The sequence below is a fragment of the Lacerta agilis genome, chromosome 10 (assembly GCF_009819535.1).
Source record: "Lacerta agilis isolate rLacAgi1 chromosome 10, rLacAgi1.pri, whole genome shotgun sequence".
Classification (NCBI taxonomy): domain Eukaryota; kingdom Metazoa; phylum Chordata; class Lepidosauria; order Squamata; family Lacertidae; genus Lacerta; species Lacerta agilis.
In genome coordinates, this window is record NC_046321.1 from 32536946 (window position 1) to 32560051 (window position 23106).

The window sequence follows — 23106 nt, forward strand, 5'->3', positions numbered from 1 at the left end:
GCAATGGTGTCTGGATGCTCTTCTCTGTCCAGATTGCACCACACCTATGAGCAATGCGTTGTCATTCTGAAATGGGGAAAACAAATTAATCCTCAAACAAAATCCAAGGTGGGTTGAAGAGTTGCAGTTTTTTTATTTTAAAAAAGCAACACATAGCCTGTAGCTGATTTGAGCTGTTTCTCTAATACTTCATAATACTTTCCATTATAAAAATGTTTTAAATTGGTGACTCTTTGTTTGACTTGAGCATCTATTGTCCTCTTTTTATTCCCTTTCACAGAAAATAAAAGCATTCCTGCTTAAATCCCTCTTTAATATAATAGTAGATAGGAATTGGTTAAGCAGTGTTTGAAGAAATCTGGAACTAGCCTTCTATATGTATGATCTAGTGTTCTTGTGTTCAGTTACAATACAACCACTATATTGTAACCACAGTTACAATATTCTAGCATATTGTTAATTGAAGAAATATACTTTTATGGATATATTTTCAGTCCAGCTATTTGCATCCAGATTTCAGTTTCTACCAGCATTTGAGTGGCAAAGAATATGAAGGAAAAAACCCAATAAGCTGCATATATTAAAAAATGAATAAAACCTTGTTGTTGTTGTTCACTCATGTCCGATTCTTCGTGACCCCATGGACCAGAGCACACCAGGCATGCCTGTCTCTCACTGCCTCCCGAAACCTTACATATATATTGACAGTACAGTTTCATTCTAAAAAAAACTACAGCAGGGTTCCAATCTAATAAAACTTCCCAGGTCTTTAACATATACAATATAATGTCCATATCTTGTGAACTATTTAAATATCAAATTTCTCTTCACATATACTATGTCCATTTTCTTCATAGTCTTCTCTGGTTACCACCATATCTTCAAAATCATCATTTTCAGAAATCAGCTTTCCACCTTCCCAGGAATAAGTAATAGGGCTGGAAAGTAAATAAAATAATTGTGTGAACTGTAAAATACAGTTAGTTTTCAAAGTTTAATATTGATTTTCAGTATCAGCTAGTACTACATCATATGACATTAGAATATGGAATATAGAGTGGGTAACTGTTAGTTGAGAATCCACATCTGTAACTGAAAAGTTACTTACTTCTCTGGCAGAACAACAGAAACATCGTAGTCAGTGGGGGTGAGGCATCGGACCTCAGAGTAAACACGATCCCTGAAGCCGGGGAGATGTGTGTTTCCACCAGTTAAAACAATATTCTTAAAGAAATGTGGCTGCATTTCTATGAAGACCAGAAAGAAACAATTATAATTCTACAATAACTTGCTTGATTTTATATAGTTATATTACCAGTAAGTTTGTAATGAAAAGCACTTGCATTGGAAGCATTTGCATTGGAGTCTGTAATGAAAAGCACTTGCATTGGAGGCAGTACCTCAGTCACATGTTTAAATATTCTTCTAATGCAAATTGCTTACTTCCAAGTTTACGAAGAGGGTGCTAAGTGTTCTGGCTCCCAATCAACTTTGGATGCATTAAACTACTTAATTCAGAAGTCTGGATATTGCATAGGTAGCTTCAGCAATTTTACAACAGTAACATGTCAAGAATTAGTGTGGGAGTCATTCAATTTTAACTAATTTGATTCAGGTTTTGTTAAAGCTTTTATTACAATTTGATATTGGAGAATTTCTAGAACAGAGGTTTTCAGCCTTTTTGAGTCCATGGCTTCCTTGACCAACCAACTACATTTTTCTGCAGCACCCCTGTGGGGCTTAGCAGCCCAGTTTTGTCACCCCTTGCCTGCAGGGCTGGCAGCCTCTCAACCTTTTTCAAACACTCCCTTGAGTGTTCTCTCAGCCTTCTCTCCTCTCCTCTCCTCAGGGTAGCCACTGCTGCCATCCCTGGTCTCTGAGCTGTCCCCCCCCCCTCAAAGAGATGTGCCTCCTCACACTGCCCCACAGGGGCCTGGAACTTGTCTGTCCATTCCGAACAGCAAGGGCTGGTGGACTGGCTGGCTGGGCTCCCTCAACCGTTTGCTTGCTTACTCCAAGGTTGTCTCAGTTCCTGGCAACCAGCACCCCCTTACCAGCCCCAGAGGCACCATTTGCCTGCAGAGCTTGTAGCCAGGACTGCTGCAACAAACAGCTGCACAAGACTTTGGGAGGCAGAGATACAAGAGGGCATCAGAGGAAGGAGAGAAGGAAAGAGGGACAGAAGTCAGTGTTGCCCATAATACCCCTGACCATCCTTCAAGGGTGCCATGGTACACTGGTTGAAAACCACTGTTCTAGACAATTGAGTTTTTGTCCTTGGTATGTGAACTTTAGAAGCAAAACAAAAAGTCTAACTATGCAACATGTTCTACAGTTAATTTTGGTAGTTACATTGTTTAAATAAGAATACCTTCCGGCAAGTTCTGAATTGAATAAACAATGGCTTCAGGAATTCCCATTTCTTGAATACCAATATCTGAAGGATGGAAGAGTATCTCTGGAACAGCAAATCGCTCATTTGTAAGACGAAGTATTTGTTCACCAGTTTTGTATTTTCCACTTAACACCATTTCTTCCCTTGGCTAAATCAAACAGATATGAATTAACACACATGAAATAATGACACCAGCTTTTAATATCAACATTAATCAGTCACCTTATTTGCATGATTTTTCCCATGTAGTAGCTGGGATCCAAAACCTGTATGGGAATCTGAAACTTGTATATTTCTTCCATACAATTATACCTAGCTATGTCAGCACATAACATAGGAATTGCAGCCAACATGCTATGACTGAACAGTAAGAGGATGAATTAACAAACGAAAAATGGCAATTCATTTCACATACACACCCTTCTCTCAATAGTCTTTTTTTTCCAGCTAGGTAGCATAAGTGTTGGAGAACCTTTCATTCTCCAGATGTTGCTAGACTCCAACTCCCATCAGCCCCAGCCAATTTGGCAAATGGTCAAGGATTACAGGAGTTGTAGTGGGGTTTTATGTATATCATTTAGCATACAAAATATGTAACCTACTGGCAAGTAATTCTTGTTTTGCATTTGAGAAATGCAAAAAAGGAGGAATAAAGACAGTAAACCCTAAGATATTCAATTCTTTTCATAGTACCTTATGAAATAATGGAAGACGGTTAGACTAGGCAGACCAGCTCCCTTCCTTGCAGGCCTTTTCCACCTGTCATGGAATGGCAGAGCCTTGACCAACTCCAGCTACAAAAGCTGAGGATGCTGAAGGGGCCAGAGACCAGCTTGGCTGTCTTTGAGTATAGACCCAGGTCATTGAGCCTGAGCTTCCACAGCAGCAGTCCACCAAGAACCACCACTGGCAGGACTGGCAGCAACAGCAGCAGATATGTGTTAATTACTGTAACTTCTTTTAAATTTGCATTTCACACCTGATTTCCTCTAATAATGTTTCCTTTTGAAACGTTTAATATAATTTTTTATTATCTTTGCTGCATTAAATGTGCATTCTGTAGTTGACCTCCTTTGTAATGTTTTATTTTCAAAATCTTTAAGGCAATATTTTAATTTCCTGTTAATTATGCTGCCTTGAATGTATACTTTATATTTTAATTTCTTTTGTAATGTCTTCTTCTGGATTGTTTTATTTGATGTAGGTTGTAAATGCTTTGAGATCTTTTTCTTAAAAATATATAAAAGTATAGAAATGAAATGAAATGAAATGAAGAAGACTGATTTTATGCAATTACCTTACAAAACCCTTTTTTAATTGTGCTGAAGTCTGGTAAAACATAGTCCAACATTACTGTATTTTCTTCCCCCTTCAATCTGAAACAGGTTGGAATTCAGAATATATCCTAAGTTAATGATTCTTCAGAGCGACCCCCCAAAAAACCAAACGTATTTCATTGTAAATAAATAATTAACCATTTTACCCTAATATGGGTCTAAGTTCAACTTTCTCAAATGTGAAGACCTCTCAAAAGGAGGCTTTGATAATAACTAAATAAGAAAGCTGCATCAGATAACCTCTTTTTACTTTTAATCAGCAAGACAGCTCACCGCCACAACCACCACCACCACGTAAAGCTATTTGGGGTATTCAGTGCATACAGATGTTGAACTTAATAGCAGGACAATCACACCTTGCATGAGGTTTATGTTCTGGGGATGGCAGAAATATGCAAAACTGTACACTCAAACCACCCCTGCATAAGTATCCTTGCCAAGCAAGCCTTACCATCATCCCCCGCACCCCGGGAAGACAGCTTTTAAGCTCTGCCATGCTTACTGAGCAAGTCCCACACACAGCATAGGCTTTGGGATGCTCTTGCAAGTTCCTGCGGGACTGAGTTCCTGTGAGATCTTGCAACAACATGCCAGAACCTGCGTGCTCTCTGCCTTGCATGCAATTTCAACCACATAAGTAAATTGCATATGTAGAGCTTGAAAAAGATTTGGAACATTGCAGATACTTCAGTAACGGAATCAGACCATAAACCCAAGTCCGGCTGAAATGGGACCTCATAGATCATTATCCCTGTTTCCAGATATGGGGACTTGGGTCAGAACAGCACTCCATACATGCTCAAAGGCAGTCTTCATAACAACATGTTTCAGAGCTAACCCTTAATGAACCCAAGCTTAAATTTAAGCCCCCCGACACAAGACGCTTTCAGTAAAGGAATTTCATATTTAATGTACCGTATTCATAGACCACTGTCAACAGAATGGTGTTTTTTCCCCAGCACAAGACAATACATAATAAATTCTTCAGGCCATAGACAAAATTACCATTAACTATATTTAGCAGTATAAAAAACCCATACTTGGCAGTCTCCATATCCTTGAAAAAGTCTTGGGAAACATAACATACATCTTCTTTCACTTGGTTAATCACATGGGTTTCATCCATAACATGGAGTTGCCTATAATTTTAAAAGAAAATAATGCTACTTTATCTTGTTTTCATTGCTGGTCTGTTACAAGTATTCAATATGAGCATTTATTTAAGCTTAAATGTTATAGTATAGCTGTTAGATTAATTGTGGAAAACTCACTTAAGCCTTTAATCCTCTGTAGAGTAGGGCATGCTATTAAACCAAAGAACAGTAAGAGGAGGATGAACGTTCTTAACACTGCACTTCTTTGAGTTCTCATTAAATTGTGATTAGGAACTAATCTGTTAAACTAGATGAAGTTCATGGTTTTTAGTAGAAAAAGTTAATAATATTCTCATACCACTCTTTCTGTACAAGAGGAACAAAATTACATATATAGGAAAGGCACTGTTTGATGGGGCTTTTTTTTAAAAAAAGGAGGTTATGCATATTGCAATCGTTCAGGAATCCCACATTTACAGAAGACATTCAGAATTGCCACATGAGTAGTATCTAACACTGAACAGCCCTCTGAATAGAACCAGCAAGACCTAGGGATGCAGGGGGATCTTCAGAATAGAAATGTTCTCACTACTGCTGAGGTGGGGGATAGGGCATGGGAAACAAGTGACAATGAAATCTAGGTTGAGCAGCTTAACTCACTGTGAGGAACCCAGTTGGTTTTGCCCATCTGTATATTTCAAATTAACTTTCTAGGGTGTAGCTTATGAAAGTTTGTGTATACAAAAAGAGGTAACCCTCAAGTTCATGGACCTCACCCCATTATAGTCTACTCATGTGGCCTAGCATACCCACAGATTCTCCATGGAACTAGTGACATTTGGAAACAACCAACAAGATATGCCAGTAAATTATGGTGCAGTTTCATTACCATACCTAAAACAATTCACAGAATAATTTTACTACTCATTTTCTGGAGTGCTCCATCTATTTTTCTGATTTAACTTCTGCTGCAATTAATTTATTGCTGCAAAAAAACCTAATTTTAAGTATCATTGCATACCTTGCACCATAATCTAGGCAAAGCAAGCCTTCACAGTCCTTCAGCAAATTTTGATATCAAAAGTTAGCTTCTCTTTTTAAACAAGTATTTTTGCCCTATAAACTAAACTAAATTTTTATTACCTTGAACCAGATAAGAATGTAATAACTTCTAGTTAGTGTTTTACCTGTAAGAGATTATCTCCTTTAGATGATTGGTTAAGAGCTTTCCTCCCACGTTAATCCTAATAACAAGAAAGATTTTCTTTAACATTTATATTTTAAAAACACGAATACATTTTTAAAATATTAAAAAATATGGGTTGTTTTTTTTTTACCTTATAATGGCCTCCTTCTTCTTTTTACTTCTGCAGTAAGGTACAATGTGTGTAAAAGAATACCCACTGTCTACAATGATGCAACACAGTTCTGATGGGTTATCCCGGAAGTATCTATGGGCACTGAGAGCCCCAGCTAAAAAACAGAGCCATGTCATAGTGTCAGATACATTTATTAACAAAGGGTCTTCTCGGCAGTGGCCCCATCCTTGTGGAACACCCTCCCATCAGATGTCAAGGAGATAAAGAACTACACCACGTTTAGAAGACACCTGAAGGTAATCCTTAATTGGGAAGTTTTAAATGTTTGACATTATGTTTTTACATGTCTTGGAAGCCAGCCAGAGTGGCTGGGAAACCTAGCCAGATGGGAGGGGTATAAATATAGAATATTATTATTATTATTATTATTATTATTATTATTATTATTATTTATTAAGCAAATATAAAGTGTAGCAAAGCCAAACGAAAACATTTTCTCCCCCAAAAATAAACAGTAAGAGGACTTGCCATTCACCATTTACTCTGAGAACTGCTTGGAATTGGTATTCTTCAAACAATATTTCATTCATGGACTCTTGTATTGAGCTGAAGTTGAAATAAGGTTCTGTGATGATGATATTGGTATCTACAAAATCTACCTATGTAGGAAAATATTTCAAGATTCAGAAGCAATCTTTTTTTTAAAGTGTATCTAAAATTAGGGTCTGACTATTAATATGTTCTTAATATGTACAGAGAATATTTCAAAACACTTCACATAAATTATCTAAATAGTATTTGGAGCAGTCTTAGAAAGACAGGTCAGTAATGCTCCTCTGCTGCAGATGAGAGACTGGGTAAAAGTGGCTTGATGAAGGGTCATCAATGGCTAAGGTGAAATTTGAACTGGGGATTTTCTCCTAACTCACAGCTCACACTTCTTGCCACTGTAGTATAGTAGCTTTCTGTTGTGACAGTAGGAACGCCTTCTTGAAAAAAAATTGTAGGTAATAAAAAATTTAATAAAACCTACATATTCTTACAGAAGTAACTCTAGTGAGTGGGCAAGTGACTTATGGATAAATTCAAGCTACCCATTTACCTGCAAGTAGGCCTCACTGAACTCAGAGGGGCTTACTTTTGTGTATGTAGGTACAGCAGGGATGTCCAACAGGTCGATTGTGATCTACTGGTAGATCCCCGGGAGCTTTTGGTAGCTCGCGGTCGATTGCTGGGTCCCTTTCCCTCCCCCTCTCCCCGCCCTCCATTGTTGCACGATGTGCAGAATGGAAGACATTGGTGTGAGCTTGAATTCCGGTTCAGCAATGTTTTTTCCCTATGGAATTCTTTAGGAAACTGAGTGGTAACTTGCAATAAAAAACCCCATCCTAAACTATATCCTAAACTCTATAATGTACTTGCTAAAATGTATCATCCTGTATGCTAAAGACAGTAACCAGTAAAAGTCTTGACTAAACACTAGCTGAGATGGGTTTGCCATGATGCATCTTGGGATATAAAATCAGCAGGTGCATCAGGGTAGATCAAACTCCAATTCAGAAAAATAGGCAGCACTGAGATAAAATAGCTACTCTATGAAGGTTTGACGCTCAAATCTCCAGATCCCACAAGCAGATATGTATTATTTTATCTGCTGATACATCATTCTTTAGAACACCTACACTGAACGAGTACATTTTTGTAGAAATAAAAACCCATGCTTTAAATGAAACAGTAAATGCCCTCATTTGTAGAAATCAAGACACTCACAGTTTAAATTAAAGCTGATGCACAAGCTTCAACTATTAGGTTATGCTGATTTCCTATAAGCAGCCTGGATTCTTATATTCTTCCATTCAAGATATAGGAAAGTGTTTAATTACCTGATACATTTCTTTTCCATAAAGATAGTCCCACACTTGTCTTTGAACATCCCAGTTTACCAAGTAGCCCTGTTATTTAAAAAGTAAAGTTACTGCTCTAACCATTTGATATTTGCATAAGTAAAGTTACTGCTCTAACCATTTGATATCTGCATAATTTTACACTGTCCTTCAAACTTTCTTCAGCACTCTACTGGAAGAAACCTTCCTACTGGAAGAAACCTGATCTCTTGAAGGTGTTTGGATGATTTGGCTCCTGTCCTAGAGTAGCATTTTGATCCATGTTATTTGTTTATGATCAGGTATAATAAATACATTATTTAAGACTTTATCCTGACCATTTCTATATATAAGTATATTCCTCTGAAGGCAGTGGGACTTACACCCAAGTAAGTGTTAATAATAATAAATTAAACTTGCAAACCTGTTAAGATGCACAACTAAATACAAACAATAATTTCCATCTAAGGCTTCGTTATATAGAAAGAAATGTTTCCCTCCTCTCTGATTTTAATTTCATTAATATTCTTAATATTCTTCATGACTAAAAAACTACATCTAAAGATAAAGGTAAAGGGACTCCTGACCATTAGGTCCAGTCGCGGACGACTCTGGGGTTGCGGCACTCATCTACTCATGCATAAATCTGACTAAACCTTTACCTGTCTTACTGAACCTTAACTGATTCTTCTATAAAAAGATATCCATGCAATTTAAATTACCTTCTGGAACGGGAGTATATAAAAAAGCCCAGATGGATCTTTAATTTCATCCAGTTGGTTAGCTGTAAATGTTTTCAGACGAGCAGTCTTTGATCTAAACTGACAGTTCGGAATAACACTGTGGGGAGGGGAAAGAAACCCAGCAGCTTTATACACATTTTTAAAACTCAATAACGTAAGTGACCAACCAATGCCTGTGGGAAACCTACAAGTGTGACCCAAGCACAAGATCACTCTCTCCTCCTGTGGTTTCCAGAAACTAGTACAGTATTCAGAAACCTTACCTCCTCTCACTTCGGAGGCAGAGCCTAGCCATCATAGCTAGAAGAAGCCTTTGAAAACCCTCTCCATGAATTTTTTCAAATCCTCCTTTAGGTTGGATTTCCTCCCACTATCTACAGGTAGGTTGGTGGCCATCACTGCCTCCTGGGAGAGTGGGTTCCACAGTTAAATTACTTTAACATGCCATTTGCTGGAAACACCTTTTGTAACCCAGATCTCTCAGAAGTTTGCACACTCCTACACTAGCTGTTTCCAAACAATCCATACTGATTTCATTCTTTCGTTGGATTTAGTACCTGGATTATGTTTTCTGTAATAGCCACTGTTTCACTGGACGTTTGTTTGGACAATTCCTGCACATTTGGAATAATTTATTAATTCATTCATAACTGCCAATGAATTGATTACATTCTCACAGATACCCATATCAAAACATGCGAGAAAACCCATAGGAGAACCGATTGCCTGTTGCAAAAGAATTTAACTCCATCCAGACCTCAAGCGAATGAGGCTTCTCACCTGACATGAGCGTGACTGTACCCGATCTTGGCATTGTAGGCGCCGTTATCTAACACGAGAGTCGCCATTTTTCTCCTTTGGTCCCTCAGTTCCGCCCCATAGGCCAGCCAACGCTAAATAACCATGCGGCTGAAACGTCTTTAGTCACCACCGGCCGGATACTCTCTTTCTCGCCTTCTCATTGGTAAAAGGAACTTAGCCCCGTTGAATGATGGGATAGTGGAGGACTTTCCCGACGTAAGAGCAAATACTGTAGAGGGAAAGTCATAGAGATAGGAAATGATAGAAGAGCTCTAATTTCTTCTATTTTTGAGTGTTAGGTGTAGACTTGTAATCTTAGACTAATATAGTCAGTTTTACTACCGGTATATAGTTAGACTGCTTCATCCAAGTTTCCAGTTTCAGTTAAGCCCATTCAGCCCATTTCTTTGAACTCGGCTCTTATGTGGTGTGAAGGGAACATTTTGTTTTGGGGACCTTTTAGGCATGTATCGGGTGAGATGCCCGGATAGCATCACCGTTCACTTACAATAGCTGTATAGCCTTACTGTATATTTCCTCATCTATATAATATGCGAGTACTGTGTATAATTGTCGTGGAAACCTCTGTAACGGAAAACTTCAGCCTCCAGCACTTCTGCAATGTAGGAAACATTATGTCGCTCAGAGCCAGCTCTCGTCATCTGCAATATAGTCCAATATATAGACGGTTTATTTATTCGCTGCTGATGAACAGTCTTTTCCCAGGACATTTAAAAAAAAAAAAGCTTAAAGGAATGTGTGACTGTGTGTCTCATTTTTCACCCATACAAGGCAATCTGGAAAGATTACTCTGGTGCCAAATGCTGTGTCCTTTAAACACGTTTAAACATTTATTAAAGTGGAAGGCCAGAAATGGGATAGAACTAGGCCAGAAATGGGATAGAACCTAATATTTCATTTACACTAGTTATCCCACACTACATAAACAAAATCCTATCTTTTAGTTGAGGGAAGGTATTGTCTTCATACTTTTAAAAATTCTACTATGACTTTTCCCCTTCAGGCTTTTGGATAGTTTGCGGTCTTAAGGTGATTTTATACAGCTTGACACTTTGCAATTATTTCAGTGGGACTTATTATTCCCGAGTAGGCTAATTGTAAACAGGGTGTGCTCTTGGATTTTGATGGCAATTAGATGCTAAAATTGGTGAGGAGAAAAACTATAATATGGGGAGGGGCAATAGGGAAGGAGTTCTAAATTGCTTGAAGGAGTCAGATCTTCTATGCACATCATCATTCCCCTCTCATCGCGAATTTGGGCGACTTAGGGTTTATCGCGAAGAGAGAACCCAGGAAAATAAATCGTGTTTTTGTATTACGCTCCTGATAAACGTTGCAAGTGGACCTGGAAAACAGGTAGTGTGCTATTGTGTAAAAGCTGCCCCTCTTCGCTGCAAAAACAAAACAAAAAACCAACTCCTCAAGATATTTCTCCTTCCCAATTTGGAAAACCGACTTTTGTGAGTGGGGTGGTGAGGCTTTCAGGCCGGCATGCCCCGCTGCCGTGAAATTATTCCACTAAAGCTTGGATTTAGCGGGCGGGCGTCATTCACCGGAGGCAAAAGGTGACATCAGAGTCACGCAGCAGCTCCCGGGGAGCCCTTGTCCCTTGCCCGCCGAATCCCGGCCGAGAGCCGCCCGCTTCCCCCGTCCGGGTTCCAGGCGGGCGGCGCTCCCTGGCGCTGGTGCCGCCCTTTTCCCCGCCCGGCTCTGCTCAGCGAAAGCCTGTCAGCTGGCGATACTGCAATCAAGATGGCGGCGGGGCCGGAGAGCGGGTGAGCGGGGGCGCCTCCGCTCCCTGGCACAGGACGGCAGAAAACGCCGGGATGGATCGAGGAGCGCCGGGTTTCTTTCGGTTTCCCTGAAGCGGGCGGGGGCTGAGGCGCGTTGGCCATGGCGGGCATAATCAAGAAGCAGATCCTGAAGCACCTCTCCAGGTCAGTGAAGTGGGGCGTCGGGGGCGCCCTTGCCGGGGCCGCTCTCAACAGGCTGGGCAGAAGGACTTCTCTGAGGGAAGGAGGCGAAACTGAACCGCCTCGTAGTAGCGCCCCGTTTCCCTTTCGCCGCGGGGCCGTAGGCGAGGGGTGGGAAAGTCCCTAAGGTTGGGAGGGACCTGTTCGTCCCTCTTGTATGTTTTGGAGGCGTTGGGCTACCAGAAAAAAACGTATCCCTAACGCGGAGTGTCACTGCGTGTCTGCACCTGGAACTGGGCAGGTGTGTGTGTGTGAGAGAGAGAGAGAGAGTGAGAGAGAGAGAGAGAGAGAGAAAGAAAGAAAGAGAGTGAGTGAGTGAGTGTGTGAAACACTCGCCCTGCAGCAACAAGAAAACTGAGGAGGGGGAGATTCTTCCTTGGGGAAAAGGAGGGGGTTGTGGCCGCCCCATCTCGCTCTCGCCCCATCCTGCTTCTTGCCGCAGTCGGGGAAGCCCGTCCCCTCGCGGCGTTAGAGGAAAGCCGGGCAAAGCGTGGCGGGCGTGAGCTCCTTTGCCCGTCCCCGCCGGTGCAAAGCGCGCGGCGGCGACAAGGCAACGGAGCCGTAGGTGTCTCGAGAAGGGAGCCGCGCAGGCAGGAGTGGGTGGATCGTAAATTGTGTTTGACACGTTGTCTGTGGGAGGGGCGAGCGGCAGCTTGGCTGATGTCACCCTGCACATTGTCTGTTGCAGACAGGTCTGGAGACGCCAGATTTGTGTGGGAATGAATGACAAATCGGGGTTGGGGGAAGCTTGGCAAGTTGTGCAGCACGCGGGGGCAAAGGAGATGTCTGTCCGGGGTTTTGACTGGGCAAGGCGGACTAAAATAATAAGAAAAATGGTGATTGTAACTGGGTTATGCTGTTTTTGCTGGCCATATAAGCAAACCTTTTCAAATATCTCTGATATTTGCTATGCATTTATAATGATGATGATTTGATTGAGGGATGTGTATTCACTGTTGCAGTCAAAGGTTGGCATGATAGGATCACATACAAATGAGGCATTGAGGAACACACACAAATGAGGCTATTTGGCTTGTGCTGCCAAGAAATGAAGAACTGGGGAACAGTCAGAGCAGAATGTAAAATCAAAAGCCCTTCCTTACCACATCCAACAGCATCTTATGGAATCTAAATACTGCATATTAAAGGCAACAGATTTGTGTGGTATGATTTGGTGTTTTTATTATCTGCCATGTCTTGAAGGATGCCCTGATTTTCTGGAAGAGTATTACTGAGCTTTGGTTTCCCAGTGTTTGCTTTGCATGCAGAAAACTCCAGTTTCAGTCCCCAGTATCTCTAGTTTAAAAAGGAGTCAGTTGGTAAGTGATGGGAAAGAGACTTGGGAGGCTGCTGCCAATCAGAGCGAACAGTACTAGGCTAAATGTAGAACTAGTCTGATATAATGCAGCCTGCTGTGTAGTAACAAGGGATGTCAGCTTATTAAAAATACTATGAAGTTGTCAAACTAATTAAACATATAATTACTTTAAAACAAAGCAAAACCAAGCAGAGATATTGGGAGTGCAATCCTGCACATGCCTACTCAGAAACAAGTCAGACTGAGTTCAATGGTACTTACAGCCAGGTAAATAATTAAATGATTGCAGCCTAAAGAGAAAGACAGAGGCCAAAATTTGATCAACTGGGATTGGGTGGGAATGAGCTATTGTTTTTAAAATGTGTCACATATTCAAGCAAGTTTTGAGTGAGTTTTTATAACCTTGGGCATTGTCCGAGGGCACATGATACAGCAATGCTGCTGAACGCTAAGGAGGTGTACTTAGAGGAGAGACTGCCAGTGAGCACATTGTATGCTGTTTTGAATTCTATGATGATAACAAGGTGAAATATAGCTATCTTTCTGCTACCTCCTAGAACATAAGATGATTGTTCAACCTCTTCCTCCTGTGTGAGGTAACCCTTTTTGCTTTTGTGTGAGAGTATTAGGGGTAAGAATATAAACCACTGACAGTGATTTATTCCTGTTGTAAGTAATAGGTAGACAAGTATCATCCTTGTAATGTGTAGCTTGGTTCCCTTGCTTTTTGGAGCTTCTGCAGACTCTATTCTGTAGTGCATCAATTGTCCTACTTTCATCTCTTCTCTGCATTCCCTAGTCTAGATTATAGGCATGTATCTGTATGATCTGGAGAGTTCTGCATGTTGGCAAGGGATTGCAGTTGATTGCCCCAGGCAGCTTTCACCTCTCCTTCTGTGAACCATGGTCTAAGATTCTTAAGTAATCTAGTGAACTAGAGCATTTTTGCCCTGATTTCATTTGATCTGCCTAAACAGGTGTTTGCTTGGACTGTTTGCACAATACCACGTGTCCTATTTTTAGTTGGGATTAGTGTGCTTTTGTTTTTCATGATTTTTACTTGGGGATGAAGTAGTATAATATTTGGTATTAGTATATGCGAATGTCCTTTGAGATAACAGTGTGTTGCAGTCCCAGCAGTTTTTGCATTGACTTCTCTCAGTTCCTTCGCCATTTTCACAACCTACTGTACTTTATTTCCTTCCCTATCTGTCAGCATGGCACAGTCTGTACCTTTTCTATCTGGATACTCTATGGACATTGGACTGTCATGAATAGGTGTATACTTAGATATAGTGAGAAATGTTTTTCAAATTCTGTGTGAAAATGCATACAGTGATGTGAATGTTATTCCTAGTTCAAGGTGGGAACAAATAAGCTAATAACTGGTTGGGCATATCCTACCTGTTGTAGAATTCCTAACCAACTGCAAATGCAAGCCTTTCTATTTTTGTTGAACTCTTATAAGTGGAGAGATGCAACAAGGAAATAAATGAGAAAGTGAAGGAGACTGGTGTAGAAAGAAGTTCTAATTGCTTTTGATTGAAAAATTGCAGTTAAGGATAGATCTACTCTATGGCTGAGAATACACAATTACTTTCTTTTTCATTCTTTTCAATGGAATTTGGTGTTCATTCATTTATTTAAAGCATTTTAGCCCACTCTTCAGCTCTCAGAGCAGCTTACAGATCAATAAAAAGCCAAGACAAAATTGGCTAGAATTATTCTTGTTGGTTTTTACTTTCATTAGATATTATGATCATATCTGAGGCAGGAAGTACTTTTACAAAGTACCTGCCAGAATTAATTTATTTCCTTTTGGTCAGCATAAAGGAAGCAAGACCAAATAATTCATGTCTATTACTTCCTTTAGAATGTACTAATTCATATATATTTTATAGCATATGAAGTAAAAAAACACGCTCAGTCTGATTTCCCCCTGTAACTCCTGAACTACATGGTAACAGCATAGCTGTTTGTTGGTGCTGTACTATTTATTTAAGCTTTATAGAATCTAAAATCAGGTAGCTGGACTTGGCTTTATCTTCTCCCCACCCACAATTTGAAGGCTTCATTTTAAGCCATTGAGATGAAATAGAAACTTCATTGTAAATTATTACCCAGTGTTGCTTATTAATAATATTGCTATTATTAAATTTGTATATCACCCTTCATCTGAAGACCTGCATATGATGAACGGAAAGGGCATTTTGACTGAGTTTACATGTCACTGTTGGAATCCATCCATCTTGGTAGTCAATGGAAACGTGCCACCTTTGGGGGTCAAGTCAAACTGTTGGAAGGTTACAGTACCTGCTGTGGCTGTAGAGATCAATATGGGAGAGACATGTTTTGTTGCAGCTGGAGGTGTCCAGTTGCACTGCTGCAGATGCACCATGACATGTCTTCTCTATGTGCTCCTCCCAGTGGTCAATCCTCCTCTAGTCACTGCTATGGATGTACGACTTTACTGTCTGTTTCCAGGCACTGCAGTTGTCTGCAAGGGATTCCCACATAGCGGGGTTGATGTTGCCAGCCTTCATGTCACTTCTGCAGAAATCTTTGTAATGCTGAGTTGGTCTGCCAGTGGGCCTCGTGCCTGAAGCCAGCTACCTGTAGAGCATGTCCTTGGGGATTCTCACATCCTCCATTCTGTGGACATGACCAAGCTAGCATAGACATTGCTGAGTCAGGAGTGTGAATATGTTGGGAATGTGGGCTTGGGAGAACACATCTTTGTTTGAGACTCTGACTTGCCCTGTGATGCCCTAATCTTCCTGATGCAACGCATGTGAAAGGTGTTGGGGTGTTGCTGCTGGTGGTTGTAAGTTGCTCACAACTCACTTCCATAAAGCACTGTGCTCAACATGCAAGCCTGGTAGACCTTCATCTTGGTATTGAACATCAGCATCATATTCTCCCATACCCTTTTGGAGAGATGAGCCATTGCCGTAGGTGCCTTCCCAATACGCTTGTTATTGTAATCCATTACTAAAAGTTTGCTATGAATGTGTAGGTGGCTTCTGATTCGTCCTCCTGTTAGGGAGAGCAGGAGCAACAAACATGATCTCTGCCTTATGATTGTGGTAACTGGGGATTTTAGATTGGGAAACTTGACAGTGGCGTGTTTTGAGGATTTAAATGAGTTCTCAGTAGAACAGAGTGTTATCAGATTTGCTAGTGTGTCAGTGCACTCATGTACAAGAAACCATAAGGGAATTAGCAATACTATTCTTTGGATCTTTACTGGAGGTTGTACTCTACAGACTGGAGTGCATTGGCTGTGATCACTTTGCTTAGCTTGGGAAGTCTAGCATTGACCAATATTAGTGTAACTGCTCCAGAGAGTGAGCAATAAACAAAGTGAAGTTGCAGTTGTAAAACAATTATCCATGAAAGCACATTGAGGCTTACTAGAGGTTAATGACTTTGCAGCTTGAAACACTCATACACAGATTTAGAGTAGAAGGGGTTAATAATGTGGGAGTTTTGCAGTTAAACCTATTAATGCATATCTATGCTGGTTAGTAAATGATCACAGAGCTGTAAATTTTTAGAGAAGGCACAGTTAATGCTCCCTCACCTTCGTGGTGGGAGGTTGTGTTGTTTGTTTCTGTTCCTTTCTCTCTCTCTCCTCTTCCTTTTGAACCATGTAAACTGAGCAGACATCTGGGAGTTCAGATTCAGACCACATGTTTGAGACTAATTTCTGTATTTTGAAACCAAGAATACCTTGCCTGTGTTGTTTCTGCTGTGGCATTGAAAGATGCATGAGTGAGACTTGTGTTTACTGTATGTAAAGCATTGAAACGGACTTAAGGTGGTAGACTATTCACTCCAAGAGTGGTAGAGGCAGCCCCCCCCCCATTTTAAGCTCTTAATACTGGGACGTTTAAAGGCCTAACAACTTATATTTCCTGTGCTTTGCAAATGCTGCACAGATCTATGCTTCAAATTCTGCTGGGGGCTGTTTTGATTAAAGAGTGAGCCAATCCCCACATGCTTTTTAAATTCAGACAGTCACTTTTTCTTTGTAGTTCCCCCTCATGTGGGACTTCAGGATTAATTGGTATTCACTAGTTATTTATTTCCCAACAAATAATGCATTATACAGGCTAGCTACCCCTACCTTCTTGTTTAATTACTGTTGCACATGGGGCAGGGGAGGGAGCTACAGGTGGAAACTTGCCTTAAATGTAAGTAGGAGGCTGAGCCTTGCAGACGTGGCTGTAAATGGAACTGGGAGGGACAATAAGGTTGCAACTTTCCCAAAGAGTAGCAAATTTGGAAAATAACGAAAATAGGAAGCAAAAGAATCAAGACATGAATATTTATCTGTCCTGTGCCTAGAGAAAACTGGAGAAATGAAAAACTTGAACTTCACTATAACTTAAGGGGAGTACTGTCAAATATAGGCTAGGAATCCATGTTTGGTATCAGACATGGTTTATTTTGGGGCTGTTGGGAGAGATCAGTATGTGGCTCTCTTTACATAAAGAATTTTAATCAGCAAGTCTTGTAGAATTATGGGATCCCCTAATCCACCACAGTTCTCAGCATGTTAGCGTACTTTACCCCCTTCATTAAGCTTTCCTCTGTTTAATTTTAATTTTGATTCCAGTTAAAAAATTTAAAATCCTCATCTAGGAAGATACTGGTGGATGCCTTTCCATTGAAGAGTTTAGAGGCAAGGAAAGAACTGAGCTAATTTTTTTCTAGGAAAAGAGAGAAGGAAGACAGATGCTGTGGCCATCTACAAGTGGGGGTGGTAGAGTTTCTGAAAAAGCACAGCATGGGGCAGCTTTCTAATGTAGCTCCCAAGGCCTGAATAAATTGGGGGTGCAATGTGTACCCAGTTATAGGATAAACTTACTGGTGAACTGGCTGTGAATCTAAAAGGACTTAGTACAAAGATCCAGGCTTGGACATGAATACCTGATGATGCAAAAGACACTTTGTCATGGACCATGTTTAGATAAATAAATGTGCTACCTCCATAAGATGTTGGCCATGTGATGAGACTTACATTCCAAGTTGACAGGATTACTGCATATCTGTACTTCCGGCAGGCTAATCAGCTTTTCTCCCATCTCCATTTGGTTCTTTGCATTCCTTCCATTTCTATTTGTGTGTTCTCCTTGTTTGCCTCTTATAAGACTTAAGAGTTCAGGGCTGTGTTGCTTTTTTGGCTTTCCCTCATTCTAGTTTCAGAGCTGTATCTTTACCCAAACATAGAACAGAGATGTTGTGGGTATGCCTTTGAACTACTGATTTTTGAAGCTGTGTAGCATTCAAAAGGATATTGTATTACTGAAAATTGGCACAGGATCCTTTTCAGTCAATGAATCGGTTTTCGATTCTCAATGCTTTATATTCCATCACTAGAATTCTGTCAGCCCTCTGTCTCTGCTTGTTTACTGTTTCTTCGTTAATCAGGCGCTCATTGTTGGAACTTTTCTTTTGTTAGTCTACTTTCCCATTTTTCCCTGTTTCAGGTCATTTCTTATTTCTGCTTTTGAGCTTCCTCTGTGAGGCAAACATTAATATTTTTCCTCTCTCTCTCTCTCTCTCCTCCCCTTTCATTACTGCTCTGATTTATTTTGGGCTATAGCTCTTTTCTCACTTGTGTTGGCATCAGCAGTCACTTGGGAGGGTAAAATCTCCTGGACCCCCATAGGTTCACTAGCACTATGCTAACAGATTATCCTTCCATAAATAGCATCCTTGATATGCTCTGTTAAAATCTATTACTTCTGTCTTTTCAATTAGGGTAACTATTCCTGTAATCTCTTTTTTCCTTCCAAAGAAAACATCTCAGTGTTTGGCAGCACCTGAGGATGACAAAGCAGCCAGGCTATAAATGAATTGCTATATACATACTACAGTAATTGGAGATTGCTGGGAAAAGCTTTTTCAGAAAGGAGGAAAAGTCTGAGAGGAAGATGAATGATTTTTAGAGAGGTTGGCGGGGAAGAGAACTTAAGAGTTTTGAGAAGACAGGATGGAAAATTTATGTGAAAGTGTAAAATGTTGTAACTAAAAGTAATACACCCAGAGATCAGAATCTGACTAAAATTAGGTTTCAATAACAGAATTTAGACTTTGCTTTAGGGGTGGCATAGTAGTCAAATACTGTCCATAAGCTGTTGAATATTTGACAGCGACCAAATAGTCAAAAAATGTCATTAGGTAGTTTTTCTCTTTTAATTCATCAAAGTTTCATTTGTTGTCGAGCAGACATAAACTCCCGTTTTTGCTGCTGTTGGGGGTAAACCTAACCGCCTAGGGGACATTCAGATATAGGCTACTTGCTATTATAGCAGACATCTCCAAGAGGAGCACAAGCCATTATCAGTGGCAAAGTCTGTTAGTCAATTAGCCTAGGTCAATGAACCATTTTATACTGAAAGGGAAGAGTAGAGTTATATTCAAATATGAACTTCAGACTTCTTGTTGTAGTCAAGAGACAAACCACGTTGGTGTCTTCTGATGTTTTGATATTTAATTGACTGTGCCCAAAGCTGCTTTGCACAAATAAAATCCCTTTAGATATATTTTAAAATATTTTTAAATTTTGTATATGTTTAGATGTTTTATGTTTTCATCAATTGTAAGCTAAGTAATGCTTTGTTGTGAAATAACTGCAGTATTGATATTCTGTTTTAGGTTCACCAAAAACCTGTCACCTGACAAAATCAACTTGAGCACACTAAAAGGTGAAGGTCAGCTAACCAATTTAGAGCTTGATGAAGAAGTGCTTCAGAATATGCTGGATCTTCCCACCTGGCTTGCCATCAACAAAGTCTTTTGCAATAAAGCATCTATTAGGGTAAGTAAGTGATTTTCTTGGCACAGGAATAAAGACCAGTTTGCCACAGTGGATTGGAGGACATTTGGTTAATAGGATGACTTCTCCCTCTGGATGGGATAGGCAGGGTCCTCGGAAGTCTTTTGCCTCCTCTTCCAGGGAGAGGAGCCAGATTGGTCCAGACTGAATCAGAATCAGATCAGATCAGATCAGATCGGGATTTACAAATTGTTCTCACAAATAAAATTGGGGTGGAGGGAAGCAATTGCAGGTGTTTATCCCCCCCCACTTGTTGCTTTTTTATTTGCTGTGTCCTTTTTCTAGAGCTATGGTGCTGGCAATGGACAGAATAGTACATAACACGGTCACCATCCATTAGAGGATGGAGGGTGCATGTGGTGATGTGAAAACTAAGGTATACTATAATCTCTAGTAATCTGTGGATTAGGAAAATGTCTGTGTCAAAAAACGGAAGTGCATTCACTATCAAATATAGGTGAGATTATCAGCACCCTTGCTTCTAACAGTGGTGATTACTCTGACTGTGAATTGAGTTATAGGCATACAGCAGTTTTTTGTTTAGTTTGCATATCTCTGAATAAGATTAACACCATGTTAGCTTCAGAAGCTAGGTGAAGGGAATTCCTCCCCTCCACATGCATATATATTGCATACATTTATGTACACCTACAAGGACACACAGTCTCTTGACATATGTAGTAAAGTGTATGAAATTGATCCTTACTGAATCAGATTTGTGTGTCCTTTTGGTTTCCTTAATTTGAGTGTTACAGATTATAATTTTTTATATTGTGTAATTCATTTTGTTTTGACTTCATATGGTAAGTTTGCAAACACTTCTGCCCTTATGAACAAGAAGAGACAAGTCTTGTTTTAGGCTTGCAGAATGGTAGAAATGAGACATTTAATTTTTATGTTTATTGTTATATGCAACTCGAGATTTCACATTTGCTTTGAGCATTTTCAAAACAGATTGGTGATGATGCCATATTTTCTTTAATGATTTTGTTTTTATTTTGCAGATACCATGGACAAAATTGAAAACACATCCAATCTGTTTGGTATGGAATTCAGCCTCCCAAATTAACTATGTTAGAATAGTGATGCATTTGTAATTTCCTTGCAATCGTACTGAAATCACTAATTAATAACTAGTGGTGAGAAGACCATTTTGCCATTCCTGGCAATACAAATATAGGGTTGTATCCAATGAAGTTGCTCTGTTGAGCTGAGGACTTACCTCCTTGTCTTTTGTGCCTGGCCCCACAAATCCTCCCCAGAGGGTTGGGGAAAAACCCAGCACAGATATGGGAAGCTTGTGGAAGGAGAAGAAATCCCATTGTGCACACCGAAGGCCTTGTACAAAGAGTACAATGTGATTGGATACAACCCATTACATTTTACATGATTCTAAAGTGTTATAAAGTAACTAGCCATGTTTTTCATGTATTTTCATGTACTCTCATTCCAAGTTTTAATTATGCAAGATGGCTTTAAATTAATTAGTCACTGAATGCAAAACATTTCAATTGTTCTAAATTTCTCTTGCATATCTAAAGTCACTGGATAAAGTAATAATGGAAATGAGTACATGTGAAGAACCACGCCCTCCTAATGGACCATCGCCTATAGCAACTGCATCAGGGCAAAGGTCAGTCATAATTTAAATGCTGCAATAGAATCAAGCATTACATATGCAGTCAGTGCTGAGGAAAACAAGCTGAATAGGCTTATATATAGTTGTTAATTAAAAGTGGGCTAAATGGCAGATCTTCTTGAGAAGGGCTGGGTTAGGTTATAGTTAGATTTGTAGAAAAAAGGTAATCAAGGCCCAGTTTATGCATGTGATTCTAGTGCTTGTCTTTTCCATGTGGTCCCCACTGTGTAAAGGATCACATGGAGAGACCATGGTGTGAAGTGGGCTGCATGCAAGTATAGCCCACAGAGGCCAGTAGTGATTTCCATAACTGTGTTTGCATTTTTACAAGTCACTGTGACTACTGGAAAATGGCTGCTAGTCAGTAGTCCACATGTTATCTGTTTCATGCTCACATTTCTTGAAGTGATCCAAAGATTATATGTAGAAATAGGCACCTATTTCTCATGTGTGTCTTCTCTGTAAGTGATAAAAGACCCCGCCTCTTCCTTTATCAGCTCCATATTGCACTTACAAAGCTTTGGAGAAAATTAAACATAGCTTGTAACATCGTCTTGGGGGGGGGGGCAACAGCCTTGCTATAACTCTGCATACCCAAAGGGGCCTTACTGGATCATAATAGTGTTTGGGGATTGTGGTGGTGTACAATAAAAGGCAAACCGGTAATGGCTCTTTCATATCTCTCCACCCACCCCTGCAAATAGCTCAGTGTGAAGGAATGTGGCTCGTGGTGTTTTGTCCTGAATGCTTAAGATGCATTGCAGTGTGGCAAAGAACATCATGTCTATTATCTCACCTACTTTTTCAAGGTGTTCTAGTTTGGCGCACAACTGCAGAAGCTAAAACAGGGGTGTTGACTCTTGTTCTACATAGTCCCAGCTTATGATCTGTTCTAAGTTCTTTTATTGGTCTCTGAGCGATTTCAGTGCTAGTTCTAACTTCATTTGAAGTAGTTGTTAAATCTATGCTGAAATTCTGTTTTAAATGCTTGCATTTTATTTCACCAGTGGATATGGTTTTGCTGAAAAAGTTGTAGAAGGAATATCTGTTTCTGTAAACTCCATTATAATCCGAATTGGAGCAAAAGCATTCAATGCTTCTTTTGAACTCTCCCAGTTGAGAATATATAGTGTAAATGCAAACTGGGAACATGGTGATCTAAGGTTTACTCGATTACAAGAATCTCAGCGTGGAGAGGTAAGGCTGACTTTAAACTTAGAACAAGCTATTTTATTCTCTCTCTTCTCTTTCTGTAACTAGTTTATTTTCTTCTATGCAAAGAAAAAAACCACATTACAGAATCCACATTTCTATTGTAGCATTGCCTAATCAATAATATTAACATGGTTATTTTGCTTTAATTTTACCATTAAACCTACATTATTTTAATAGCAACTTGCCGTATTGAGGCCCCTGTCACCATTATGGCACCATTGAGTTGGCATAGTTGCTGCTGACTTTGTTTGCATACTTGGCATATGACTCATTATTTCTGGCCCTTGCTAAACATGATAAGTGAACTGTAAGCAGCCGACTTAAATGCTAGAATTGGCCAGTCTGACGATGCCTTATATGCTCATTTCCACAAATCACCACCCATCTTAGAGGAAGCCCATTCTATACCAATCAGGCACTCAAAAGATAAGGGTTGCAACTATGCAGGCCTGTGCCTATTGCGCTTGTCTAATAAGCTGGACCTGGTCATATTGAATGGTAGCGCCAAAGGGTAGAAGGTT

The 23106-nt window shown here is 40.0% G+C and overlaps 2 protein-coding genes across 3 annotated transcripts in view; one reads left to right on the top strand and one right to left on the bottom strand.

The window, feature by feature from the left end:
• Nucleotides 1-456: 456 nt before the first annotated feature.
• Nucleotides 457-9713, bottom strand: ACTR6 (actin related protein 6). Its single transcript, XM_033162269.1, has 11 exons — nt 9552-9713; nt 8751-8868; nt 8029-8097; nt 6681-6804; nt 6164-6299; nt 6014-6070; nt 4773-4871; nt 3693-3771; nt 2372-2543; nt 1109-1247; nt 457-938 (listed from the first exon to the last, which is right to left on the bottom strand). Exons 1-11 carry the CDS (start codon nt 9617-9619, stop codon nt 809-811), a joined length of 1191 nt encoding a protein of 396 aa, XP_033018160.1. The 5' UTR covers nt 9620-9713; the 3' UTR covers nt 457-808.
• Nucleotides 9714-11216: 1503 nt separating this feature from the next.
• Nucleotides 11217-23106, top strand: part of UHRF1BP1L (UHRF1 binding protein 1 like) — a 34208-nt gene continuing 22318 nt past the window's right edge. The window contains exons 1-5 of one of the 2 annotated variants that reach the window (XR_004427514.1): nt 11217-11530; nt 19551-19713; nt 20736-20774; nt 21273-21364; nt 22378-22567. Coding sequence is in view for 1 of the 2 variants with exons in the window: in XM_033163455.1 (XP_033019346.1) it covers nt 11487-11530; nt 19551-19713; nt 20736-20774; nt 21273-21364; nt 22378-22567 (528 nt within the window). In the remaining variant the exon portion in view is untranslated. The remainder of the gene's footprint in view (nt 11531-19550; nt 19714-20735; nt 20775-21272; nt 21365-22377; nt 22568-23106) is intronic. The other variant, XM_033163455.1, reaches the window with a different exon arrangement.